At 42.4% G+C, this 21,857-nt stretch overlaps 1 protein-coding gene across 1 annotated transcript in view; it reads right to left on the bottom strand.

Annotated features, from left to right (window-relative positions):
* The window catches only part of LOC308135087 (retinal-specific phospholipid-transporting ATPase ABCA4-like), a gene marked incomplete at its 5' end in the record, with an annotated part of 44,604 nt that overhangs the window by 10,481 nt on the left and 12,266 nt on the right, over positions 1 to 21,857 (bottom strand). The window contains 28 exon segments of the mRNA XM_080502960.1: positions 737 to 884; positions 1,724 to 1,839; positions 1,921 to 2,098; positions 3,608 to 3,777; positions 3,888 to 3,962; positions 4,049 to 4,154; positions 5,593 to 5,625; positions 5,710 to 5,973; positions 6,542 to 6,640; positions 6,823 to 6,947; positions 7,149 to 7,300; positions 7,734 to 7,793; positions 8,044 to 8,098; positions 10,432 to 10,637; positions 11,918 to 12,023; positions 12,113 to 12,256; positions 12,258 to 12,295; positions 12,693 to 12,830; positions 13,010 to 13,149; positions 13,239 to 13,370; positions 13,462 to 13,639; positions 14,271 to 14,477; positions 15,034 to 15,126; positions 15,241 to 15,445; positions 15,970 to 16,191; positions 16,283 to 16,505; positions 17,560 to 17,736; positions 19,829 to 20,034. Coding sequence (XP_080359086.1) covers positions 737 to 884; positions 1,724 to 1,839; positions 1,921 to 2,098; positions 3,608 to 3,777; positions 3,888 to 3,962; positions 4,049 to 4,154; positions 5,593 to 5,625; positions 5,710 to 5,973; positions 6,542 to 6,640; positions 6,823 to 6,947; positions 7,149 to 7,300; positions 7,734 to 7,793; positions 8,044 to 8,098; positions 10,432 to 10,637; positions 11,918 to 12,023; positions 12,113 to 12,256; positions 12,258 to 12,295; positions 12,693 to 12,830; positions 13,010 to 13,149; positions 13,239 to 13,370; positions 13,462 to 13,639; positions 14,271 to 14,477; positions 15,034 to 15,126; positions 15,241 to 15,445; positions 15,970 to 16,191; positions 16,283 to 16,505; positions 17,560 to 17,736; positions 19,829 to 20,034 — 3,996 coding nt within the window.

Raw genomic sequence — 21,857 nt, 5'->3', positions numbered from 1 at the left:
GTCTGCACTGCACGACCCTCCTCGTAGTCACACACACACACACACACACACACACACACACACACACACACACACACACACACACACACACACACACACACACACACACACACACACACACACAAAGCAATTTCCGCACCGCGCTCCCCACGCTCACTTGACCCCGCCCCCTTCTCCACTCTCAGCCAATCACAGGCCAACTCGCTCGAACGGTGCATTCAGGTGACACAACTGCAATATGCTTCATTCTAGCATTCATTCTATTTTCCCAAATTATCACCAACCTCACTAACACTTGTTTTTTTGTTTTGTTTTTCAAAACAAGCTGAAGCTGCATTGTGTTTTCGAACAAATGTGTTAAATCTACTGTGTTTACTGTGTTTCCCGCTGGCGAGCGACTGTGCTGCTGCTGCTGCTGCTGCTTGTTCTGCTCTCAAGTGGTTGAGAAATATCTCACTCTCAGTTCAAATTGAGTGTTTATTCACTGATGCATTCATCAGTTTGCCTTCTTCATCACGTTGGGTTGTTTGGACAGCAGACGGTTGTTCCAAAAGTAGTTTTTTCCCCGCTGACAGCCAAATTGGATGAAAGTCCAAATACAAGCCCAAAATGTTAATGAGTTGATGATTGATTCATCATCTGCAGCAGAAAGGTTAGAACCTCCCTGCTTTATTTATGTTAAAAAAAAAAAAGGATTTGGCTGTGCTTTTTCCGCACAAATCTCATCATCTCTTACCCGATTGTTTTCAAAAAGCTCCAGGATGAAAGTGATGGCGCTGCTGTTGATGCCAATGAACAGGTTGATGCAGGACAGGGAGACGTAGGCGGTGCTGGGGACGTTGAAGAGGTAGGAGAGGGGGTACATCATGGGTGTCACCGACCACCTGAGAGAATGAGGCCAAAGACAATTAAAACAAGAAGGCCGTTGCTCGGCTAATCCCCCCGCCGGACGGCTTTATATTTTCTCACAAAGCCAGCTCTAAGGCAGCACACTTGGTACACTAGAGGGTGTTCCATGGGTCCTAGTAGATAATTATGTAGAATCTGAAAGGTCTTCTTCATAAGCTATGTCAAAATACGTCTCCAGAGCCCAAAAGGTGTTTTTTATGCACTTAGTGACCCTGTGACCTGATATGCAAATTAGGTCATGGTCACCATGGTGCCCCTTCTCCCCAGGTGGAGTGTCCACGTGTGAAGTTTGGTGACTGTGGGCCCAGGAACTGCTGAGAAATTAGGAGAAATGTTTATATGAAAATACATGTATTGTGCAACCATGACGAGCAAACTTCAGACCCTACCAATCTTCAAGGTCAAGGTCAGGTCACTTGGTGTACTGGAGGTTATCCCTGGAGTGTGTATCATGTGTGTATAAAATTTCAGAGCCCTAGCTCAAAAACCTAGGCCTCCAGAGCCCAAAATGTGTTTTTAAGCACTTTGTGACCCTGTGACCTACTTAATATGCAAATTAGGTCAAGGTCACCATAGCATCCCTTCCCCCTCTGAGATGTATCCACATGTGAAGTTTGGTCACTGTGGGCCCAGGGGTTGCCGAGATATAGGTAGAAACGTTCGAACGGACGTACGTACGTACGGAGACTGTTTCAAGATCCCCCTTCGGGGCCTATCAGCCACGGCGGGGGATAAAAAAACCCTCGGGACACGATCACGGTGCTCTTTTTGTACGATTTCTATTACTTTCATGCTAACTAAAGCACCGGCTTACCCGTAGAGCAGAAGCAGTGTGACCAGCGCCGGCAAGTTGGTGGTTGAAGTGTAACACTTCTTGTCAAACGCCAGGAAAATGCCAACGACCATGGCCGTGCTGACGGAGTAGTTCATCTGGGAGACGGAGACATTTCACGTTGAGACGGATTACTGCCATTAAGATACGAGGAGAAAAGTCTTTTCACGTGAACGCACCATGTCCCAGAAGAAGTTGGCCACCCAGTAAACCAAAGGGCTGACGCCGCTGACGAACTGCAGGTGCTTGGCGTTGGTGACGCGCTCCTGGATGAGGTAGAGGAGGAAGCTGGCGGGGATGAAGGACATGGCGAAGATCACACAGATCGCCACCACGGCGTCGACGGACGTGGTCAAGCTGGAGGAGGAAGCAGACGGAGGCAAAGACGTCGGCAAAGTCTGAGAAAACTGAACCCCACAAAAAAAAAAACTTGGGACTTTTTTCTTTTTTATATAAGCAAGTAAATATGAGTACAGTGCATCCAGAAAATATTCCCATTTTGTAATGTACCAGCCTGAAGTGGATTAAAAACACCTTGCCAGCATGATGCTGCCACCACCATGCTTCACTGTGAAGCGTTTTTATAGTCTGAGAGGCTTTCAGGCGCATTTTGTGAAACTCCAGATGGGCTGCGATGCGTCTTTTACCACCTAGAGGCTTCTGTCTGGATATTCCAGCATCAAAAATGAATTTAATCCACTTTAACGTCACAAAATGTGGAATATTTTACAGATCCACTGCATGTCCGGGGAAAAAAGTAAAGAATTTAGTACAGCGTTTTGGGGGGGATTTGTACTTTAAGTTACTGCAAATTTACTCATATTTAAAAATGAGCAAAATTCTATTTCAAGTACTATTAGGTACATCAAAATGACACTTTGGAATGATGTGCAAACCTTTAGGGCTTCAGTTTTGTAGCCAAAGAAAATCACATTTTTAAATCGCTAAAATTCCAGCTGTCTCTTCATTTGTTAAATAAAAAAAACAAGAAGGCCGTTGCTCGGCTAATCCCCCGCCGGAGGGCTTTATATTTTCTCACAAAGCCAGCTCTAAGGCAGCACACTTGGTACACTAGAGGGTGTTCCATGGGTCCTAGTAGATAATTATGTAGAATCTGAAAGGTCTTCTTCATAAGCTATGTCAAAATACGTCTCCAGAGCCCAAAAGGTGTTTTTTATGCACTTAGTGACCCTGTGACCTGATATGCAAATTAGGTCATGGTCACCATGGTGCCCCTTCTCCCCAGGTGGAGTGTCCATGTGTGAAGTTTGGTGACTGTGGGCCCAGGAACTGCTGAGAAATGAGGAGAAATGTTTATCTGAAAATACATGTATTGTGCAACCATGACGAGCAAACTTCAGACCCTACCAATCTTCAAGGTCAAGGTCAGGTCACTTGGTGTACTGGAGGTTATCCCTGGAGTGTGTATCAAGTGTGTATAAAATTCCAGAGCCCTAGCTCAAAAACCTAGGCCTCCAGAGCCCAAAATGTGTTTTTAAGCACTTCGTGACCCTGTGACCTACTTAATATGCAAATTAGGTCAAGGTCACCATAGTATCCATTCCCCCCTCTGAGATGTATCCACATGTGGACATCTCGGCCCAGGGGTTGCCGAGATATAGGTAGAAACGTTCGAACGGACGGACGTACGGACGTACGGACGGACGTACGGAGACTGTTTCAAGATCCCCCTTCGGGGCCTATCGGCCACGGCGGGGGATTATTACTCTACAATTAAAGGTATTGAAAATATAATAAAATGGGTTATTCATACTTCCGACAATGCTTTTTTATTATTATTATTATTAGTAGTAGTAGTACTATAAAAGGAGGCAAAATATCTGTGATATTTGAAGTATTACTCACACAGTGACTTCAGAGAGCTGCTCTTTGGTGAGGTTCAGCGGGTGGTTGATGGCGGTGATACCGAACTCCATCTGCTTGGAGTACGAGGGCAGGAACGCCCGCAGAATGGCGTTATTGGCCACGTTCATGAAGGCCACCATGGCGTGCCAGCCTTTGTTATTGTACCAAACCTGGCAGAGTAAAAAAAACGGCTCATTTAAACCGGACGTACCATTTAAGAGGACGCGTGAAACTCGGCGCACAGTGAAGACAAACCCCCCCCCCCCCCCCCCCCCCGCACCTTGACATTGAATTCACTCTCCATGTATCGCAGGAATGTGCCAAACTCCCGCAGAGCTCGGCCGCTGTAGTGACCCTGTGAAACAGCCGAGTCCATTAACAAAAACAACACAAAACACACAAATAAAAAAAAAAACGACAGACAGAGGAAAGCACAATCACCCCCGTGATGTTCAGCATCCGACCCAGCTGCTGGAAAACCCTCCGGAGGTCTTGGGGATCCACGTCCAGGATGGGGAGCCGTCCTCCGACCGACAAGCCTCCGTATCTGACGAGACGGAGGAGCAAACGTTCCGGCTTCACGCCTTGATGGAGCTTCCCTTACCAAAAAGACCTGTACTTCAAGTATGTAAGATCAAGTGTAGCTGATGTATACTTAGTATATTCTCCCAAGTGGACTTGTACTTGCACTAGAAGTTTACTTACAAGTATACTCCTTGGGAATAAATTGGCCCGCTCGTAGTGTACTACAAGTATACTTTAAAGTACGCCGAAGGTAAGTATTTAAAGTAATCTTTTAAGTTTGCTTGTAGTGTACTTCTGATATAATTGAGTATACTTTTCTCTTTGAAAGTACACTTTTCAGTATACTTAAAGTAAAAATATAAGTTGGCTTGTAGTGTACTTCTGATATAATTGAGTATACTTTTCTCCTTGAAAGTATACTTTTCAGTATACTTAAAGTAAAAATATAAGTTTGCTTGTAGTGTACTTCTGATATAATTGAGTATACTTTTCTCTTTGAAAGTATACTTTTCAGTATACTTAAAGTAATAATATAAGTTTACTTGTAGTGTACTTCTGATATAATTGAGTATACTTTTCTCTTTGAAAGTACACTTTTCAGTATACTTAAAGTAAAAATATAAGTTGGCTTGTAGTGTACTTCTGATATAATTGAGTATACTTTTCTCTTTGAAAGTATACTTTTCAGTATACTTAAAGTAAAAATATAAGTTTGCTTGTAGTGTACTTCTGATATAATTGAGTATACTTTTCTCTTTGAAAGTATACTTTTCAGTATACTTAAAGTAAAAATATAAGTTGGCTTGTAGTGTACTTCTGATATAATTGAGTATACTTTTCTCCTTGAAAGTATACTTTTCAGTATACTTAAAGTAATAATATAAGTTTACTTGTAGTGTACTTCTGATATAATTGAGTATACTTTTCTCTTTGAAAGTATACTTTACAGTATACTTAAAGTAATAATATATGTTTACTTGCAGTGTACTTCTGATATAATTGAGTATACTTTTCTCTTTGAAAGTATACTTTTCAGTATACTTACAGTAATAATATAAGTTTACTTGTAGTGTACTTCTGATATAATTGAGTATACTTTTCTCTTTGAAAGTATACTTTACAATATACTTAATTTAATCTTTTAAGTTTGCTTGTTGTGTACTTCTGATACAATTGAGTATACTTTTCTCTTTGAAAGTACACTTTTCAGTATACTTAAAGTAAAAATATAAGTTTGCTTGTAGTGTACTTCTGATATAATTGAGTATACTTTTATCTTTGAAAGTACACTTTTCAGTATACTTAAAGTAAAAATATAAGTTTGCTTGTAGTGTACTTCTGATATAATTGAGTATACTTTTCTCTTTGAAAGTACACTTTTCAGTATACTTAATGTAATCTTTTAAGTTTGCTTGTAGTGTACTTCTGATATAATTGATAATACTCGAGCAAAGACGTACCGTTGTTCGTTCACCCAGTATTTGCTCTTCAAGCTGCGGATTGAAAAGTAGAAGGAGATTCAGGTAACTATTAAAAACGAGATTTGACTTTGAGCGCCGCCTCCGGGCCAAACGGACCTGGTTCTGATGAGACCGGGGTACGTCTTGACCAGGTAGTCCGAGATGTTCCTGTCCGTCAGATCCAGCATGGTGTCTCCCGAGGCCTCCAGCCTCCGGCGGGGGGGCGGGCCCCCCGCCCCGGTGGGGCAGATGGGCATCATGGTGAGCTTCTCGCTGGTGCTGCACTGGCAGGTGGGCGACGGGTTCCTGTCGCTCCACTCGGGGCTCTGCAGGACGGCGCCGGGGTCGTCCCACTCCGGGGTGCTGTTACTGCAGGGCATTCTGGGAGGGTGAGGGGGGGGGGCAGAGAGGCAGATAATAACCCACACTTAAAGAGAACTGTGAGAAAAAAAAACCAAAACTCTCAAGAGTATCCGGCACAAACACAAATAACATGCAAAGCTCATACAGAACGTCCCACCGGATTCGAACCGGGGAACTTCTCGCTATGTGGGGAGAATAAAAATCACTAATTGCAAACCCATACGTGAAACCTTTTTTTTTTTTGCTTGACTCATCTCTGGCTACTTTGAAGAAAAACTGCTATAAATGTCATTATTGCAACTAATACGTGTATCTGTACACGTGTTATTGTGCGTGTCTATAAATAGATACGTCCAAATTAGCATAAAGCTCTGTTTTGTACAGACGTGCGTGTCCGGAATACTACAATAATACAAAAAAGAAATTAATTAAATGATAATAATGATAATGATGAAAATAATATTGACAAAACATGATGGCTGAAGAAAAAGAAACACAATGTCTGGAAGATGTGATGAGATGTTAGCTGTAGTTTTTTAGATATTATGGGATGTGTGATATATCAGATGGTTCTTTCCTCCCTCACCCTAAAGGTTCACCCTCCATGCATCGTGTGCCCAGTCCTGGTGGATGAAACAGGCTCTCGGTGAAGCGTTTCATTCTGGGGTCAAACGGCTGCTCATTGCTGCACGGAGCGGGAAAGAAAACACAAAGAAGAGACCAAAGTCAAAGCCTCTCACTGGGATTTCCTCTCCAAACCGCCGTCATTCTGCAACATGTCACTAAAGGTTATTTCAGGACGACGGGTCGCCGTCAATCTCGATTCAGCAGTGGACGACCTCCCAGGTTTGTGTCCCGCGGTCTGACCTGACGAAGGTGAACTGCTGTCCGTACATCCAGGGGCTCAGGGTCAGACTGGGATACTCTCCAAACGGGGGGACGACCGTGGTGAAGACCAGCGCGATCAGGACGAAGCTGGCGGGAAGCACGACCTGAAATCGCAAAGTCGGCAGAATTCGACACGCCATCATGGAAAACACACGGAGTCAGTGTTGGACAAGAAACTCACAAGTAGAACAGACAAACCTCACAGAAAGTATTCTAATTTTCTCATCCAGGCGCTCGGACTTGGAAAAGTCCACCTCACTTTGCCCTCAGCTCGTTGTTATTTATTTATTTATTTTAATTTTTACCTGTGCCAGGAAGTCTTTCTGGCTTCGCGTGGCGTGATGAAACCTCTTCACCAGCAGAGCGTGGAACTGCTTCAGGGTCAACGTGGAGCCTTTCACCTGCCTGGAGCCTTTTCCCGCGCTGCTGTCAGACGCATGGTTCACGTCGTTACAGTCTGCGGCCAACGAAACAAACAAACAAACATGCAGTAAATAAAGAGCAGAGAACAACTCTTTGCTTCAGTCCTACTGAACAGAGCTTCTAATGTGACCTAACAGTTTGATAAGCTCTATAGAAATGTGTGAGCAGAAGGAATAGGTTTATTTATTTATTTATTTATTTTTGTGACAGTACAGAAACATCCTCATAGACCTGGGTCAGATAGAACTTGTTAAATCTGAGACAAATTGAAGTGTTAACAGTTCTGATCTGATCAAATCAAACTCAAACAGGAAGAAAAGCCGTTCAGTTCCCCCCCCCCCCCCCCCCCCCCCCGACTGTCCCAGGTCTAATCAGTTCGGACAGGGAGGAGGACAAAAAGCTTTTTTTTTTTTTTTCTTTAAATTTTTTTTGCCGCGCTTCCGTCAAGTGGCGCTCGATTCGCTGACCTTCATCACCCTCCGCTCCGACCTTGCCGCCATTTTGTCTTCCCTTTAACATCCACTCTTCTAGAGGCGGGAGGGAGTACAACAACCAGAGTGAAACACAAAGACAAACACAAACTAGGAGAGACAACAAAAAAAAACACAAACACACCACATGCAGAAAAGCACAGCAGCTACTTGATCACGTCACTAAAGTAGAAGTTAAAAAAACAAAAAACAAACAAACGCTGGGAGGAAGACGTTACAGGGACGGGTCAACGTGAATTCATATCCAGGAAAAAGGCCAAGCGGAATATGAGAGGCGGTATTTTACCAGCAGTGGTGGCGTTATTCGCAGCTTCTCCATCCGCAGTGACCTTTATGAATATCTGGCAACAGTGACGAAAAAAAGAAAGTTATTTCTTTATTCTCGAAATCAGGGGTGTCAAAGTCATTTCAGTTGAGGGGCCACATTCACCCCGATCTGACCTCTGGAGGCCCAACAAGTCAAACGTAACATAGTAAACTGCAGATATGGACAAATGTCAAAGTCTTTCCTTCTTTTGATCCTTTTGGAACTTTTTGTCTATTCTGAAATTTACATATTAAAGTTAATCAGATATTATATTTGCAAAAAAATACCCTCAGTCGCCTGCATCTGGATATATTTTTATTCAGGGTTAAAACAATTTGTCATCATCTGGAAATTGAGTTTACGTGTCTAAAGTATCACTTCACACAAGTTGGACTCGTCCTTTTATTGTGAAAGGTGTTGAGTCATGTGACCGCCACAGATGCATTAATGTCGGGAGTCAAATTCTGACCAAAGGGAGGTTTTGAACGTCATTTTTGCCAATCTCGTGTTTTTAGATCAGCCTCTTGTCAGTTTTCATTTTTATACTTCACACTTCAAAAATCACATGGCGGGCCGGATTAGATCGATTTTTAAAGTTTTAATTGAGATCAAACTGGAAAAATCATGGAAAAACATACGACCAGATGAAAATAGCTAAGATGAGCAACATTCTGGAAAGTAATCAGTAATCAACTACTTTGTTCTTCTACTTAATATTTCTCAGGTATTTGTGCTCTTCGGACTTTTTAGCTTTACATTCAAATGCACAAGTATTTGTGTAAATATCATGTTTTCTCGTCTTTATTTCCAGATCAGAAGCTCCTCCCAGTTTGAAACGACGGCCAGTGAGGTTGTTGACTTTTATTTATTTTTGACCTTAAACTACAATACGAAGTGAATGATGTTCTTCTTCAGTACGAGTCGTTACTGATCCACTCCCACAAACATTTTATATGTTATTTTTACTTTTACCAAATTAAAGAAGTTGAATCTTTGCTTCTACTTTGAAGTATTTATTTTAATACTTATACGCAAGATAGATAGATAGATAGATAGATAATAGATAGACAGATTATAGATAGATAGATTATAGATAGAAAGATAGATATGTCAACAGATAGATAGATAGATAGATAGATAGATATAGATAGATAGATAGATAGATATCGATAGATAGATAGATAGATATGTCAACAGATAGAGAGATAGATAGATAGATAGATAGATAGATAGATAGATAGATAGATATGTCAACAGATAGAGAGATAGACAGACAGACAGACAGACAGACAGATAGACAGATATGTCAACAGATAGATAGATAGATAGATAGATAGATAGATAGAAGGATAGACAGACAGACAGACAGACAGACAGACAGACAGACAGACAGACAGACAGACAGATAGATAGATAGATAGATAGATAGATAGATAGATAGATAGATAGATAGATAGATAGATAGATAGATAGATAGATAGATAGATAGATAGATAGATAGATAGATAGATAGATAGATAGATAGATAGATAGATAGATAGGTCAACAGATATATAGATAGATAGATAGATAGATAGATAGATAGATAGATAGATAGATAGATAGATAGATAGATAGATAGATAGATAGATAGATAGATAGATAGATAGATAGATAGACAGATAGACAGATATGTCAACAGATAGATAGATAGATAGATAGATAGATAGAAGGATAGACAGACAGACAGACAGACAGACAGACAGACAGACAGACAGACAGACAGACAGACAGACAGACAGACAGACAGACAGATAGATAGATAGATAGATAGATAGATAGATAGATAGATAGATAGATAGATAGATAGATAGATAGATAGATAGATAGATAGATAGGTCAACAGATAGATAGATAGATAGATAGATAGATAGATAGATAGATAGATAGATAGATAGATAGATAGATAGATAGATAGATAGATAGATAGATAGATAGATAGATAGATAGATAGATAGATAGATAGATAGATAGATAGATAGATAGATAGATAGATAGGTCAACAGATAGATAGATAGATAGATAGATAGATAGATAGATAGATAGATAGATAGATAGATAGATAGATAGATAGATAGATAGATAGATAGATAGATAGATAGATAGATAGATAGATAGATATGTCAACAGATAGATAGATAGATAGAATAATACATTTACTTCAGGGATTAATAAAGCCGTTCTATTTTATTCTACTCTATTCTATTCTGTTCTATTCATAACATCTAAACGGGCCTAAATGAAGGCGGTTGTGTAAAGTAATTAAAGAGTTTCACATTAAGTTTGCTAAAAGACTTAAACGTTGTATTGAAGCGCTGAAGCTCCCACCTCCTCCAGCGACGTGTCGGAGATGCCGAAGCTGCTCAGGCCCATGTCGCCCATCGTGTCCTCCAGCTCCCTGAACAGGCTGGCGTACGCTCGGTGCTTGAAGCCCTTGTTGGGCAGCAGGTAGGTCAACTCCTGTCCAATGGTCTCGATCAGCTTGGCCTCGGGGACGTGGTGGTGGATCAGGCGGGTGATGCCGTCCACGTCCCCTGAGGGGAAGACGGCGGAGACGGTTAGTGGAGGAGCTGCTGCGGAGCGGAGGGTTTCCACAGTGAGAGACATCGGGGAGGAAGGAGGAAGGAGGAAGGAGGAAGGAGGAAGGAGAGGAAGACGCTGCGGCCGGTGAATCAAAAACATTTCTAAACTCTTTAAAGCGCTTTGTGGTTTCGCATCTAATGAGTCCTCAGGCTAAAAGAGGAGGAAAAGGCTCGCGGGTCAATATCAACACTGAATAATAGATGTGATGTGAATGTGGAAAATAATAGGTTCTGTCACTGAGGGGAATTTCAACAAGTACACACACACACACACACACACACACACACACACACACTGCCATACCTGTACTCATTGACATGGACGACACAACAGTCTTTCAATCAACTTCTACCTTAATTTCATGACAGAATTTATTTGTATTTTGCTGTGATTTTTCTTTTTTCTCCCCGGGACTGATGAATATTTAATCGTCTCCGTTTCTCTTGTCAGTAGTTTTAAGAGCACGAGAGTTTAACTGTCAAAACGGCGCGTCGCATCGATCAGAATAACATTTGATTACATTTAGATGAATTAAAAAATTTTTTTTAACTCTTTATTTTCATTTGTCCGTTTTTCTTCTTGACAGTAAACACAAAGAAAGAACAAGACAGCAACACCAGCACAATAAAATAAAATAAATAATAATAATAAAAATTAATAAAAAAAAAAAATTAGCACAGAAAAAGCAAACAATTTACAATAATAATAATAATAAAGTAATAATAATAAATTGTGTTCACATTGACAATATTGAGACAAGGTCATTTAGCCTAATTTATTATTATGATAATTTATTTATTTATTTTTGCTTAAAATACATCAATTATCTATTATTTGTTGTGTTTGTTTTGTTTTTGCTTGTTATTAATTAACACTTTTTGCAGTTTAAGCATCATCAGACCACAGACCATATTCATGAGGGAGGGGGGGGGGGGTGTGTTCCAATAATTGTTCGCACCTTGTTTTCAGTCCATATCACATTTAGATGAATTTAACACAGAGGTAACCTCCTGCCTCTCGTCTTTATTACGCACGGGGATTTTTCTACCGGATATAGTTGGAAAATAAAAAAACGTAATTAAACTTGAACTCAATCCCTCTTATCTATAAAAAATCTATTGTTCACCCCTGAAATTTAAAGGAGCATAAATGTCAAATATGTATGTGGTCTAGATTTTTTTTTTTTAATGGGGATCCAGAACACATTTTTTTTTTTTTTTTTGCACTTTACCATCCAGAACTCTGTCCAGCTGCTGGCACTGGCTGTGGGCCTGGTCTTTGTATGCGGTGCAGATGGAGCAGGCGCAGGAGCAGTCGGAGGCGCAGTCGCAGTCGTTCTGACGGGAACAGACGAGATGTCAAGAGAAGACGAGAAACGCGTCCGTTGATCTTCTTCCCGTGGGGAAACTTTGAGACAACCACTCACCTCCCTCTTCTTGAGGTCCCTCATGCGGCGCACCAGAGTGAGATAGAAGCCGACGCCGAAGCAGTTCTTGAGGAAGAGCGGCGAGCCGCTGCAGTGCAGCTGCCCCTTGGAGATGATGGCGATGCGGTCGCTCAGCAGGTCGGCCCTCGTCCATGTGGTGCGTGGACAGGATCACGGTGCGGCCTGTCGCGGGGGGGGGGGGGGGGGGGGGGGGAAGAGAAACTCTCGTTACCTCAGGGAACCAGAACGAGATATTAAACAAACGCTGTTGATTTTAGCACTAAATGTTTGCGCTTTGCTGAGAAATGGATTTTCTTTTTCTTTTTTCCTCCCGCCTCCTTTGATCAGCTCACTGCTTAATTCAAATGCCTCGGGAGAACTCGGAAAAACATTTTGTTTTATCTCCAGTATTTTCTACGTAGCGGTGGAAAGAGGCTCATAATGATGAGAAATGTTAAAAATGTGCATTTATTCATGAGCGAACGTGGTGGAACGTCGACCTGGATGGTTGCAATGTGAACATATGTTGGTTAAAGAGATGTTATATTTGTGTTTTTCTGTTGTTGTTTTTTTTTTTTACCAGATTTGTATTTTAGAAGTAAATCCCAGATGGATCTCCTGGAATACGGATCCACGCCCGAGGTGGGCTCATCCAGGATGACGACCTTTGACCCTCCAACGAACGCCATGGCGACGGACAGCTTCCTCTGCATGCCGCCTGTGAGGACAACGGGGCGGCTGAGTCCGACACACACACACACACACACACACACACACACACACACACACACACACACACACACACACACACACACACACACACACACACACACACACACACACGCACGCACACACGCACGCACACGCACACACACACAGGGGAACGAACAGGCCGACCTGAGAGGTTCTGAGCCTCGTCGTCTCTCTTGTGCGGCAGCGCCAGGTCCACCAGCATGTCCTCCACCTCCCGCTCCGCCTCCGCCCGGGACCGCCCCTTCAGCAGCGAGTAGAAGAGGATGTGCTCCTCCACGGTGAGACTTGGGGCGAGACGAGAGATAAAGCGGCGGGAACTGGAGCCGGGTTTTTCCCGCGGCGCCGACATTTTCCAGGCTGGAATTGCACCTACTGTTTGAAGAGGATGTTGTACTGCGGGCACATCCCCAGAGAGGTGCGGATGATGTCCATGTCGGTCCTGATGTCTCTGCCGTTAATGTAGGCTGTGCCCGACGTGGGAGGGTAGAGGCCGGTCAGGATGGACCTGGAGCCGTAGAACACATCATCTTGGTTAAAAAACAAACCCAACAACATTTGGTCTAAATATGAAGGTGAGATAAAGGATTCCAGCTCACATCGTGGTGGTTTTTCCGGCCCCGTTGTGCCCCAAAAAGGACGTGATCTGACCCTCGTAGAAGTTGATGCTGAGGCGGTCGACGGCCGGGCGGGAGGCGCCGTCGTACACCTTCACCAGGTCCTGGATCTGGACCCCCATCGGCAGGCCCGCCGGGTCGGGCTCAAAGAACAGCTGACCTGCGGCGGGAAACGCAGTGCAGACGCTGAACAGCCGTAGTGTGGGAATAACGCTACGTTTGAAAACTCCTTGTAATTTAAAAGGTTTTTGTTTTCCGAGTTTTTGAAGAAAATAGTGCAATAATAACCTTTAAATGTGAACTTTAAAGATTCTCTTTGCTATGCTGAAAATGTCGATATTTATCATTAAAACCAGATAATTAACTATGATAAACAAAAAGCCAACTTGAATAAAACGTCTCAAAAACTAAATTCTCCCACAGCTGTTGCATTATGGGTGTTTTTACAAACTAATCTAACGTGGAGTCGTGTTGTATGTTCCTCTTAACATTTTTTTTTTCTTTCTTTTAAATCAATGCTTTCTTTGAAGTTATTACGAGCCTCATGTTTGACGACACTTTCAGCAGATTCGACTCCCTCTCGCTCGTGGACCAGGAGTTGTCATCGCTCGGCGACGGGATTCAAACCAGCAACCCTTTAGGCGACTGCCGCCCTGAGCAAACTGTTTCTCTAACTCTCCACTAGATGTCCCCAGATGTCCTCGTCCTCCTACGAGGCAGATTTGCTCCGTGGAGTAAAAGCAACCCGGTGACTGTGTTTTATCCGTCCCCCCCCCCCTCCACCCTCTCACCGTCTTTCCCCGACTCCTGAGGCGTCTCCTCGGCGTCCGGCGTCTCTTCCTGCCGTCTCAGGAGCTCCCTCTCTCTCTCCAGTCGCTCCCTCTTGCTCTGGTGTTTGCAGGTCTTCCTGCTGGCCGAGCCGTTGCACGTGTACGTCTCCGGCGAGCCTGGGCTCTCCACGTCCTTCTCCTGGGGCTCCGCTTCAGGTTTGTCCAGATCTGGAGTGGCTATAGGAGACACTTTATCACTTATTTAGTGTCTGGGAATTAATAACTCGAAGAGACCAAAACAAAGTAGGAGAAACAGGAGAGTCAAATGATGGATAATAATAATAATTATGAATTCAAAAAAAAGTTTTTATTTAAAAAACACCTCTTTTTGGCTGTTTATTTATTTTTTATTTTATTTCCCCGCCACAATTTTTAACTAAGTTGTTTAAATGGGAATCGTCTCTCAGGGGGAAAAAAACACAATCGTCGAAGTGGGAAAAAAACAGTGGTCTAACTGGGAATTGTATATCCTTATTTGGATATAACTTCTAGTCTTACAATGATTTTCCAACAATTACGTTTAAAAAAAACTCTCCCGGTAGTGATTATCTAAGGAAAAGAAAAAAATACACATTCCCTCACTTGTCTCTTACTTCTTTCTACAAAAATACTATAAATCCAGATTACAGTGGTTGAGTTGGTAATGCCTTCATCCCCTGGATGAATGTGGACTGTAGCTGCATGAATTCCCTTCTTTAAGCGGTTCCTCCTCCGACGGACTAACCTTGAGCAGCCATTTCTTCACGTGAGGGCGAAGCTCTCTGCCAGTACGACGGCTGGAAGGGGAAGTAGAACGGGCGGCCGACGCCGTACTGCCCTGGAGAAGGACAAAAAAACATAATTTAAAAAAAAAATATCAGCAAGCACATGGTTTACAGCTCCGTCCCGCTAATGTTCTAACTACAAATAAGTGATGTTTTGGCAGCCCAACCTGGGAAGACGTTATCCAGATACCAGGCCAGGACGCCGTAGGAAACGGCGTCGAACGCCATCATGAGGACGGAGGTCATGAAGGAGTACGTGTCCTTTTCCAGCGGGCTGCTCTGGATGTTGTTCCACTGCAGACCCAGGCCCTGCTCCTCGTACCGGGACAGGTACTCCGTGCCGAAGCCGAAAGCCACCGGGGACAACAAGCTCTGGAGGCGGAAACACAACAAAACAAACAAACTAAAAATTAGTTCTCAACTTTTGATTATCAAACTTTATTTCTATAGCCCTTTACAATCGCCTAGTGGTATCCAAAGTGCTTTACAACAAAGCTATATATATAAAAAAGAAAAGAAAAACCCCAATACGTTAAGAAATAAATAATACATAAAACAATAAATAAAACACAGGTGCTGACTGTAGGTGCTGCAGGTTGGTGACGCCTTACAGAGATTCATAAAAAACAGAGCATACAGATTAAAATACACTGCCCTGGACGGAGTTAAAAGCCGACTTAAAAAAGTGAGTTTTCAGCTTTGATTTAAAAAGGCCGAGATCAGTGATGGTGCGAATGTGCGAATAAAACCTGTGTTTTATTTAGGAATGGGTCAGTTTGTTCCACGGTCTGGGAGCAGCAATAGCAAAAGAGCGATCTCCCCACCGTTTCTATCTCCACCTTGGAACGTCTAAAAGATATTGGTAACGTGAAAGCAAATTGAAAAAGGAGGCGTACGGCGGCCATCTTCATGCTCTTGGTGACGCGGTCCTGCCAGGCGAAGCAGAGGACGTGCGGCAGGTAGAGGGTGAAGTAGACGATGCCGCTGCAGGCGGCCGCCAGGTTGGCCTGGTTGAAGAAGACGCTCATCAGGAAGCACTGCATGATGGTTGCCACGGTGAAGGTCAGCAGGAAGAAGAAGACGAGCACCGGGTCGCTGTAATTCAGCACCTTCCCACCCTGAGGATGGAGAGCAGGCCAAGAGGTTATTTAAAAAAAGGGAAGAAAAAAAAAAAGCTTTATCTGATTGACCTTTGATCTTTGACCTCACCATCACGATGGCCGTGAGCAGCGCCGTGCTGGCCGTCATCATGACGAAGCTGTCGATGAACCAGGTGTACCAGATGACGCCGTTGTCCACGCCCATGGCTTTGAGCGTCTCCTTGAGGCGCAGCTCCTTCTCCAGCACGATGCTCTTCACCGTCATGGACACGGAGTAGATCCAGGCCAGCACCATGAACATCGGGAAGCAGCGGTTCAGAGTGATCATGAAGCTTCGGACGAACAGGGAGAGGAGAGGAAAGGAAAGGAAAGGAGGCGTTGGCGCTTTATCAGCTTTAGAATACATATAATAAAGGAAAAACCTTCTAAGAGAGAAATAAAAGAAAAGAGAAGTCTCTTATTTTCATTCAAGGTTCGCTGATAAAAGCAACAGAACAAGACTGTTTTAAACAAACTTAAACTGGAAATATCTTTATAACATCAGTGAATGTCATAATAAAACTAACAACATCCACATGAACGTCCATTTCACTCGTAAAATCATCAATAAACACTTTTTAGATTAATCAATTAACTAAAACACGAACAGATTGGTGTACATTTGGAGATCTCTCTAAATGTGAAAACATTTGGGATTGCATCATTTCAAAATCTTAACATTATCATCATCATCATCATCATCAGATTATTCAGATTAAACCGCCACCACTGAGATTGATGCAGAATCTACTGTATGACTTTTACTCTCATCTGGTAAAGTACATTTTCTCCCATTAATGTGTCAAAGTCTTCTTGTGTCTAAAATAATTTATTTAACCTTTCCGGTAAACGCACGGAAAAAGTGACACATTCATATAGAAGAAGGGTGTTAAACACAAGGCCTGGTGGTCAAACCACTAAAGTTTATAGTTTATAATAATATGCATATGCAGCAGAATTGTATTTATTTAAATTTTTTGGCATTTCACAGTTTTTTGCACCAGATGGTTTTAATAGAATTGGATTCATGTTGACATTGTGGTCCTTTCCTGCTGTAATAATTCAGTTTAAAATATAAATAAAATAAATAAAATAAATATAATAAATAAAATAAATAAAATAAATAAAATAAATAAAATAAATAAAATAAAAATAGAAATAGAAATAGAAATAGAAATAGAAATAAAAATAAAAATAAATGAATTAAAAAATAAGAATAATTTTAAATAATTTAAAAAAATCAATAAATCAATTCAAATGTTTGATTTTAAGTTTATAGGTTATTATGTAGTAAGATACGAAGTAAAATGTTTGACACCTCCGGTACAAAATGACTTTTCCACTCACAGGTCGTCCACGTAACACGGATACGGCATCTGCTGGACGTAGACGCCCAGCGGCCAGTCGTTGCCCGTGTGAAGCTTGATGATCCCGTGTTCGATCATGTCTTGCAGGTAAGCGAATCCCCCCCAGATGTACCGCTGGTCCTCCATGGGGTCCGCCCGGGGACCCGGATCCCAGTACCTGAGACAGGAAACCAGAGAGAGAGAGAGGGATCAGAGGAGAGCCTCCATGTGGTTCCGGACATCTCAAATTTTTTTTACGGCATTATTGATTTGAAGGATTTCAAAGTATATTTCACACATATAGAAAGATTATTAAGTATATGTGATGCAAAAACTAGTGTATTGAGGTCGACAATATTGTGTATTTCTAGCACTTTAAGATGGCAAACAGAGGATTTGTTGGACCACAATAATAATAATCAGCTTGATTTATGAGCCTAATTCTTCTTCTGAAGTAAAAAAAATGTAATCAATATTTGTTTTCTACATATTTCCCCACCATAACTCACATATAGATGAATTTGTAATAAGTTGAGTGAATTTTGATTGAATTCTGATCAGATTTGACAAATTATGGCCACATTTTTTTTTTGTGTGTGTGCAAATTTTGACTTTGGGGTATTTCTATGAGCTTTTCATCAAAAGTAATTCCTAAAAATGTATTTACACGCACTTGTTCAATTTGTTTACCATTAAGAGAATGGTAAACAAAGCCATATGACACTATCCTAAATATATATGGGCATATACTAGATATGAAAAATATATAGAATATCAATTAGAAATAATATGTCAAAGTACATTTGTGCAGGATTGATTTTCTCAAAGAGTTGCAGGTTTGTGGGTCGCGTCCAGATGCCAACGTCTCGAAACACACATCATGCACACTATTTTTACTGAAGAGGATAAGTCTGAGTCGCAGCCCTCATACAATCACATTATTCAGTTGTATAGCGGCAGGACTCCCACTGGGCCCATTACAGCCTGTTGGGCTATAAACAGCAAAAAACAAAACAAAAAAAAAAAGTATTGCTTCACTCCGGGGGGGTTTATTGACGTGCTGCATGCCGATGAATGGGAGATCAAAAGAAAAGGAAAAATGCATGTATGAGGGACACATGGGAGGATGAAAGGGCAGGTAAACACGCTAATGTGGAATTAACACGTTAACCAGCAAGACGCATTAAAGTCAGCTGGAGCGGTATTTATTTTTATTTATTTATTTTTCCTCATTGAGGAATGTGACAAATCTGTATAAATGCTTCATTATTACAGCTGGGGGGGGGAAAAAAACGACTTTAAGGTTGTTAAGATGCTCTTTGTTAGAACCGAAGTGACTTCAGAGGACATGAAAAGCACTCAGCTGTGTCGCAACTTTCAATAGCCTTTTGTTCTCTGTGAAAAATATTTATGCCTGAAATAAAAAAATAAAAAAAAACTATTTCCAAACCAGTAGTTTGTAAAAAAAACAAAAAAAAAACTTTTAAGCACTGAATATCAAGGTTTCTGGAAGATGAACGCGGGGGATCGGGAAGTGATTAACTTGTGAGGAAAGAAGTGCTTTCCATTTTATTTGAATAGAAATTCTCTTTTCTGGGTCTCAAACAAGTGGTGAAAACGAAAGAATGTGAAGTCAGAAAGGCAAAAAGTTTCGTGGAAATAACCTGGGAGAGGAAGTATATCAAGTTTTTTTATGTTTTAAAAGTAGGCCAGTCTGTATTTAATTCATTTCTGTCACAGAAATGACAAATTTCATTTATTTGATGTCAAAAAGTACAATAGTACCTAAGTATTTAAGTGTGGAATATACCTATAAGTAGCGAGCAAAGTCAGTATCGGGGGAAACAATAGCAGCGCATTGGAATATATAATAATATTAATGTCAAAAAAGGGGGAAAAAAAGAGTATCGAGAGAGTTCCATAGAAGATTAGAGCTGAACGCATCTTCTATAGTGAAAAAAGTGGCGAATGAAAGTCTAAACATTGCGAGCTGACGCCAAACGCCCTGAGATGCGTTTAAACCCAAAGAGTTTATCCTCGGGGGGGAAAAGAACTCATCATCCCAGGACATAATAAAGAAAGTGTACTCCACATATAGTGTGTTATGAGGTTCCATTAGCTTTTTTTTTTTTTAATAATCGTACAGGGGGCGCCGGGGAGGTCACGGAGATTTACAGCGGTAGAATTCTGGCTCCTTTCGAAGTTTGGAATCACCGTTCGAAGAGGCCAAGAAGTCGTTCTGGAAAACAAAAACAAGAACATAAACTCACCTGTCTTTGATTTTATTGGTTCGCTCCACTGCGTCGATGTCCATGCGGATCTTGTACTTGACGTGCGGCGGGACGGCGACGGTCCAGGGGTACATGTCGGCGAAGACGAGGCCGGCCCAGTACTTGTTCTCCTCCAGCAGGTACAGCGCCTGGTGGATCATCTGGGACTCGTCCGTGTAGGGAACGAACTTATCCAGAGAAATGCACTGCGGGCGGAGACGGAGAGAAAATGGACCGGTATGGAATTGGGGCGAGAAAATATTTTTCATGAGAGAAAAGAAAAACAAACAAGATTTTACAAGGATGTGGCTTCATACTTCACTTATTACTGGACTGACATCATATATGACGTATCTGTGATGGAAAGACTTTTTGGAGAAAATGGACTTAAACCAATAAAGGGTAATTTGTCTTAATGTGAATAGAAAGAGATTAAAAAAAAAAAGTTTTTATTTAAAAAAACACCTCTTTTTGGCTGTTTATTTATTTTTTTTATTTTATTTCCCCGCCACAATTTTTAACTGAGTTGTCTAAATGGGAATTGTCTATCAGGGGGGGAAAAACACAATCGTCGAACTGGGAAAAAAGCAGTGGTCTAACTGGGACTTGTCTATCTGGGAATCGTCTATCTGGGAATCGTCTATCTGGGAATCGTCTATCTGGGAATCGTCTATCTGGGAATCGTCTATCTGGGAACAAACACTGTCGTCTAACTGGGAATTGTTTATCTGGGGGGGAAAAACACTGTGGTCTCACTGTGAGTCGTCTATCTGGGAATTGCCTATCAGGGAAGAAAACACTGTCTTCTAACTGGGAATCGTCTATCTGGGAACAAACACTGTCGTCTACTGGGAATCGCCGATCTGGGAATCATCTATTTTGGAATTGTCTATCTGGGAATTGCCTATCAGGGAAGAAAACACTGTCTTCTATCTGGGAATCGTCTGTCTGGGAATCGTCTATCTGGGAATCGTCTATCTGGGAATCGTCTATCTGGGAATCGTCTATCTGGGAATCGTCTATCTGGGAATCGTCTATCTGGGATGACGCCGCGTCGCTGCATACAGTGAAAGAACAAAAACTGATTTAATGACACTGGGAAATCTGAGCCGCTCGCATTCACTCAATCTGATACCACCGTCACACACACATTGGGATTTTCTCACACACACACATATACACCCACCCACACACACACACACACACACACACACACTCTTCCTCCTGATAAAACATGCGTAATTGCCATGTGAAAGTTGCGCCCCCGTAAACTGGCATTCACACACACACTCTCAAACACACACACGCACACACACACACACACACACACACACCGTGCCTAATGTCTCCATTCACGTTACTGTACAATGGCCTGAGAGAGAGTGGAGAGAGAGAGGAACTTCCCATTCATCCTTGCAGGACCATACATTCACAGCACAATCGTGTTTGGTTGGAGACGAGTCGGGGGTGTGTGTGTGTGTGTGTGTGGGGGGGGGGGGGGGGGGGGCGCACAGACACACGTGTTGCAACGGGATTCCAGTGTGAGAAACACGCCCCTGACGGAGCTCACCTCCGGCCCCGTGCGAACCGACAGCTATATCTAATTGGCCGAGTTGTTTGTCTCCCAAGTGTCTCGGCGCTGAACTTGGGAGACAAAGGACAGATTGAGACGCCGGCGCTGATAGGGCTCTCTCCAGATATCACCCCCACCCCCCTGCTCCCCCCCGCCCCACATTAAATCGGCCCCGCGAGGAGGGAGTGGTGTGGGGGGGCACATTCCCACCTCCTCTCTACTTTATCAGCGGCTCCACAATGGGAGTGAGGAGGGGAGGAGGGGGGGTGGAGGAGGGTGACAGCCAGCTTGTTCTCTCCACCTTTCAGCCCACAGGAGGTGGAGAGCGGATCTAAAGCTCTGCTAAGTGGCTGTTTCCATTTTCAAAAAGGGGGGTGGGGGGGGGGGCTCTCCATCGTCAAGGGGAGCAGCCCTGGAAGAGTGATGCCGTGGAAGTGAGAGGAAGGACTGAACAAC

This window comes from Blennius ocellaris, assembly GCF_963422515.1.
Source record: "Blennius ocellaris genome assembly, chromosome: 10".
Lineage (NCBI taxonomy): Eukaryota > Metazoa > Chordata > Actinopteri > Blenniiformes > Blenniidae > Blennius > Blennius ocellaris.
This window is presented reverse-complemented; position numbering and strand designations above follow the sequence as displayed.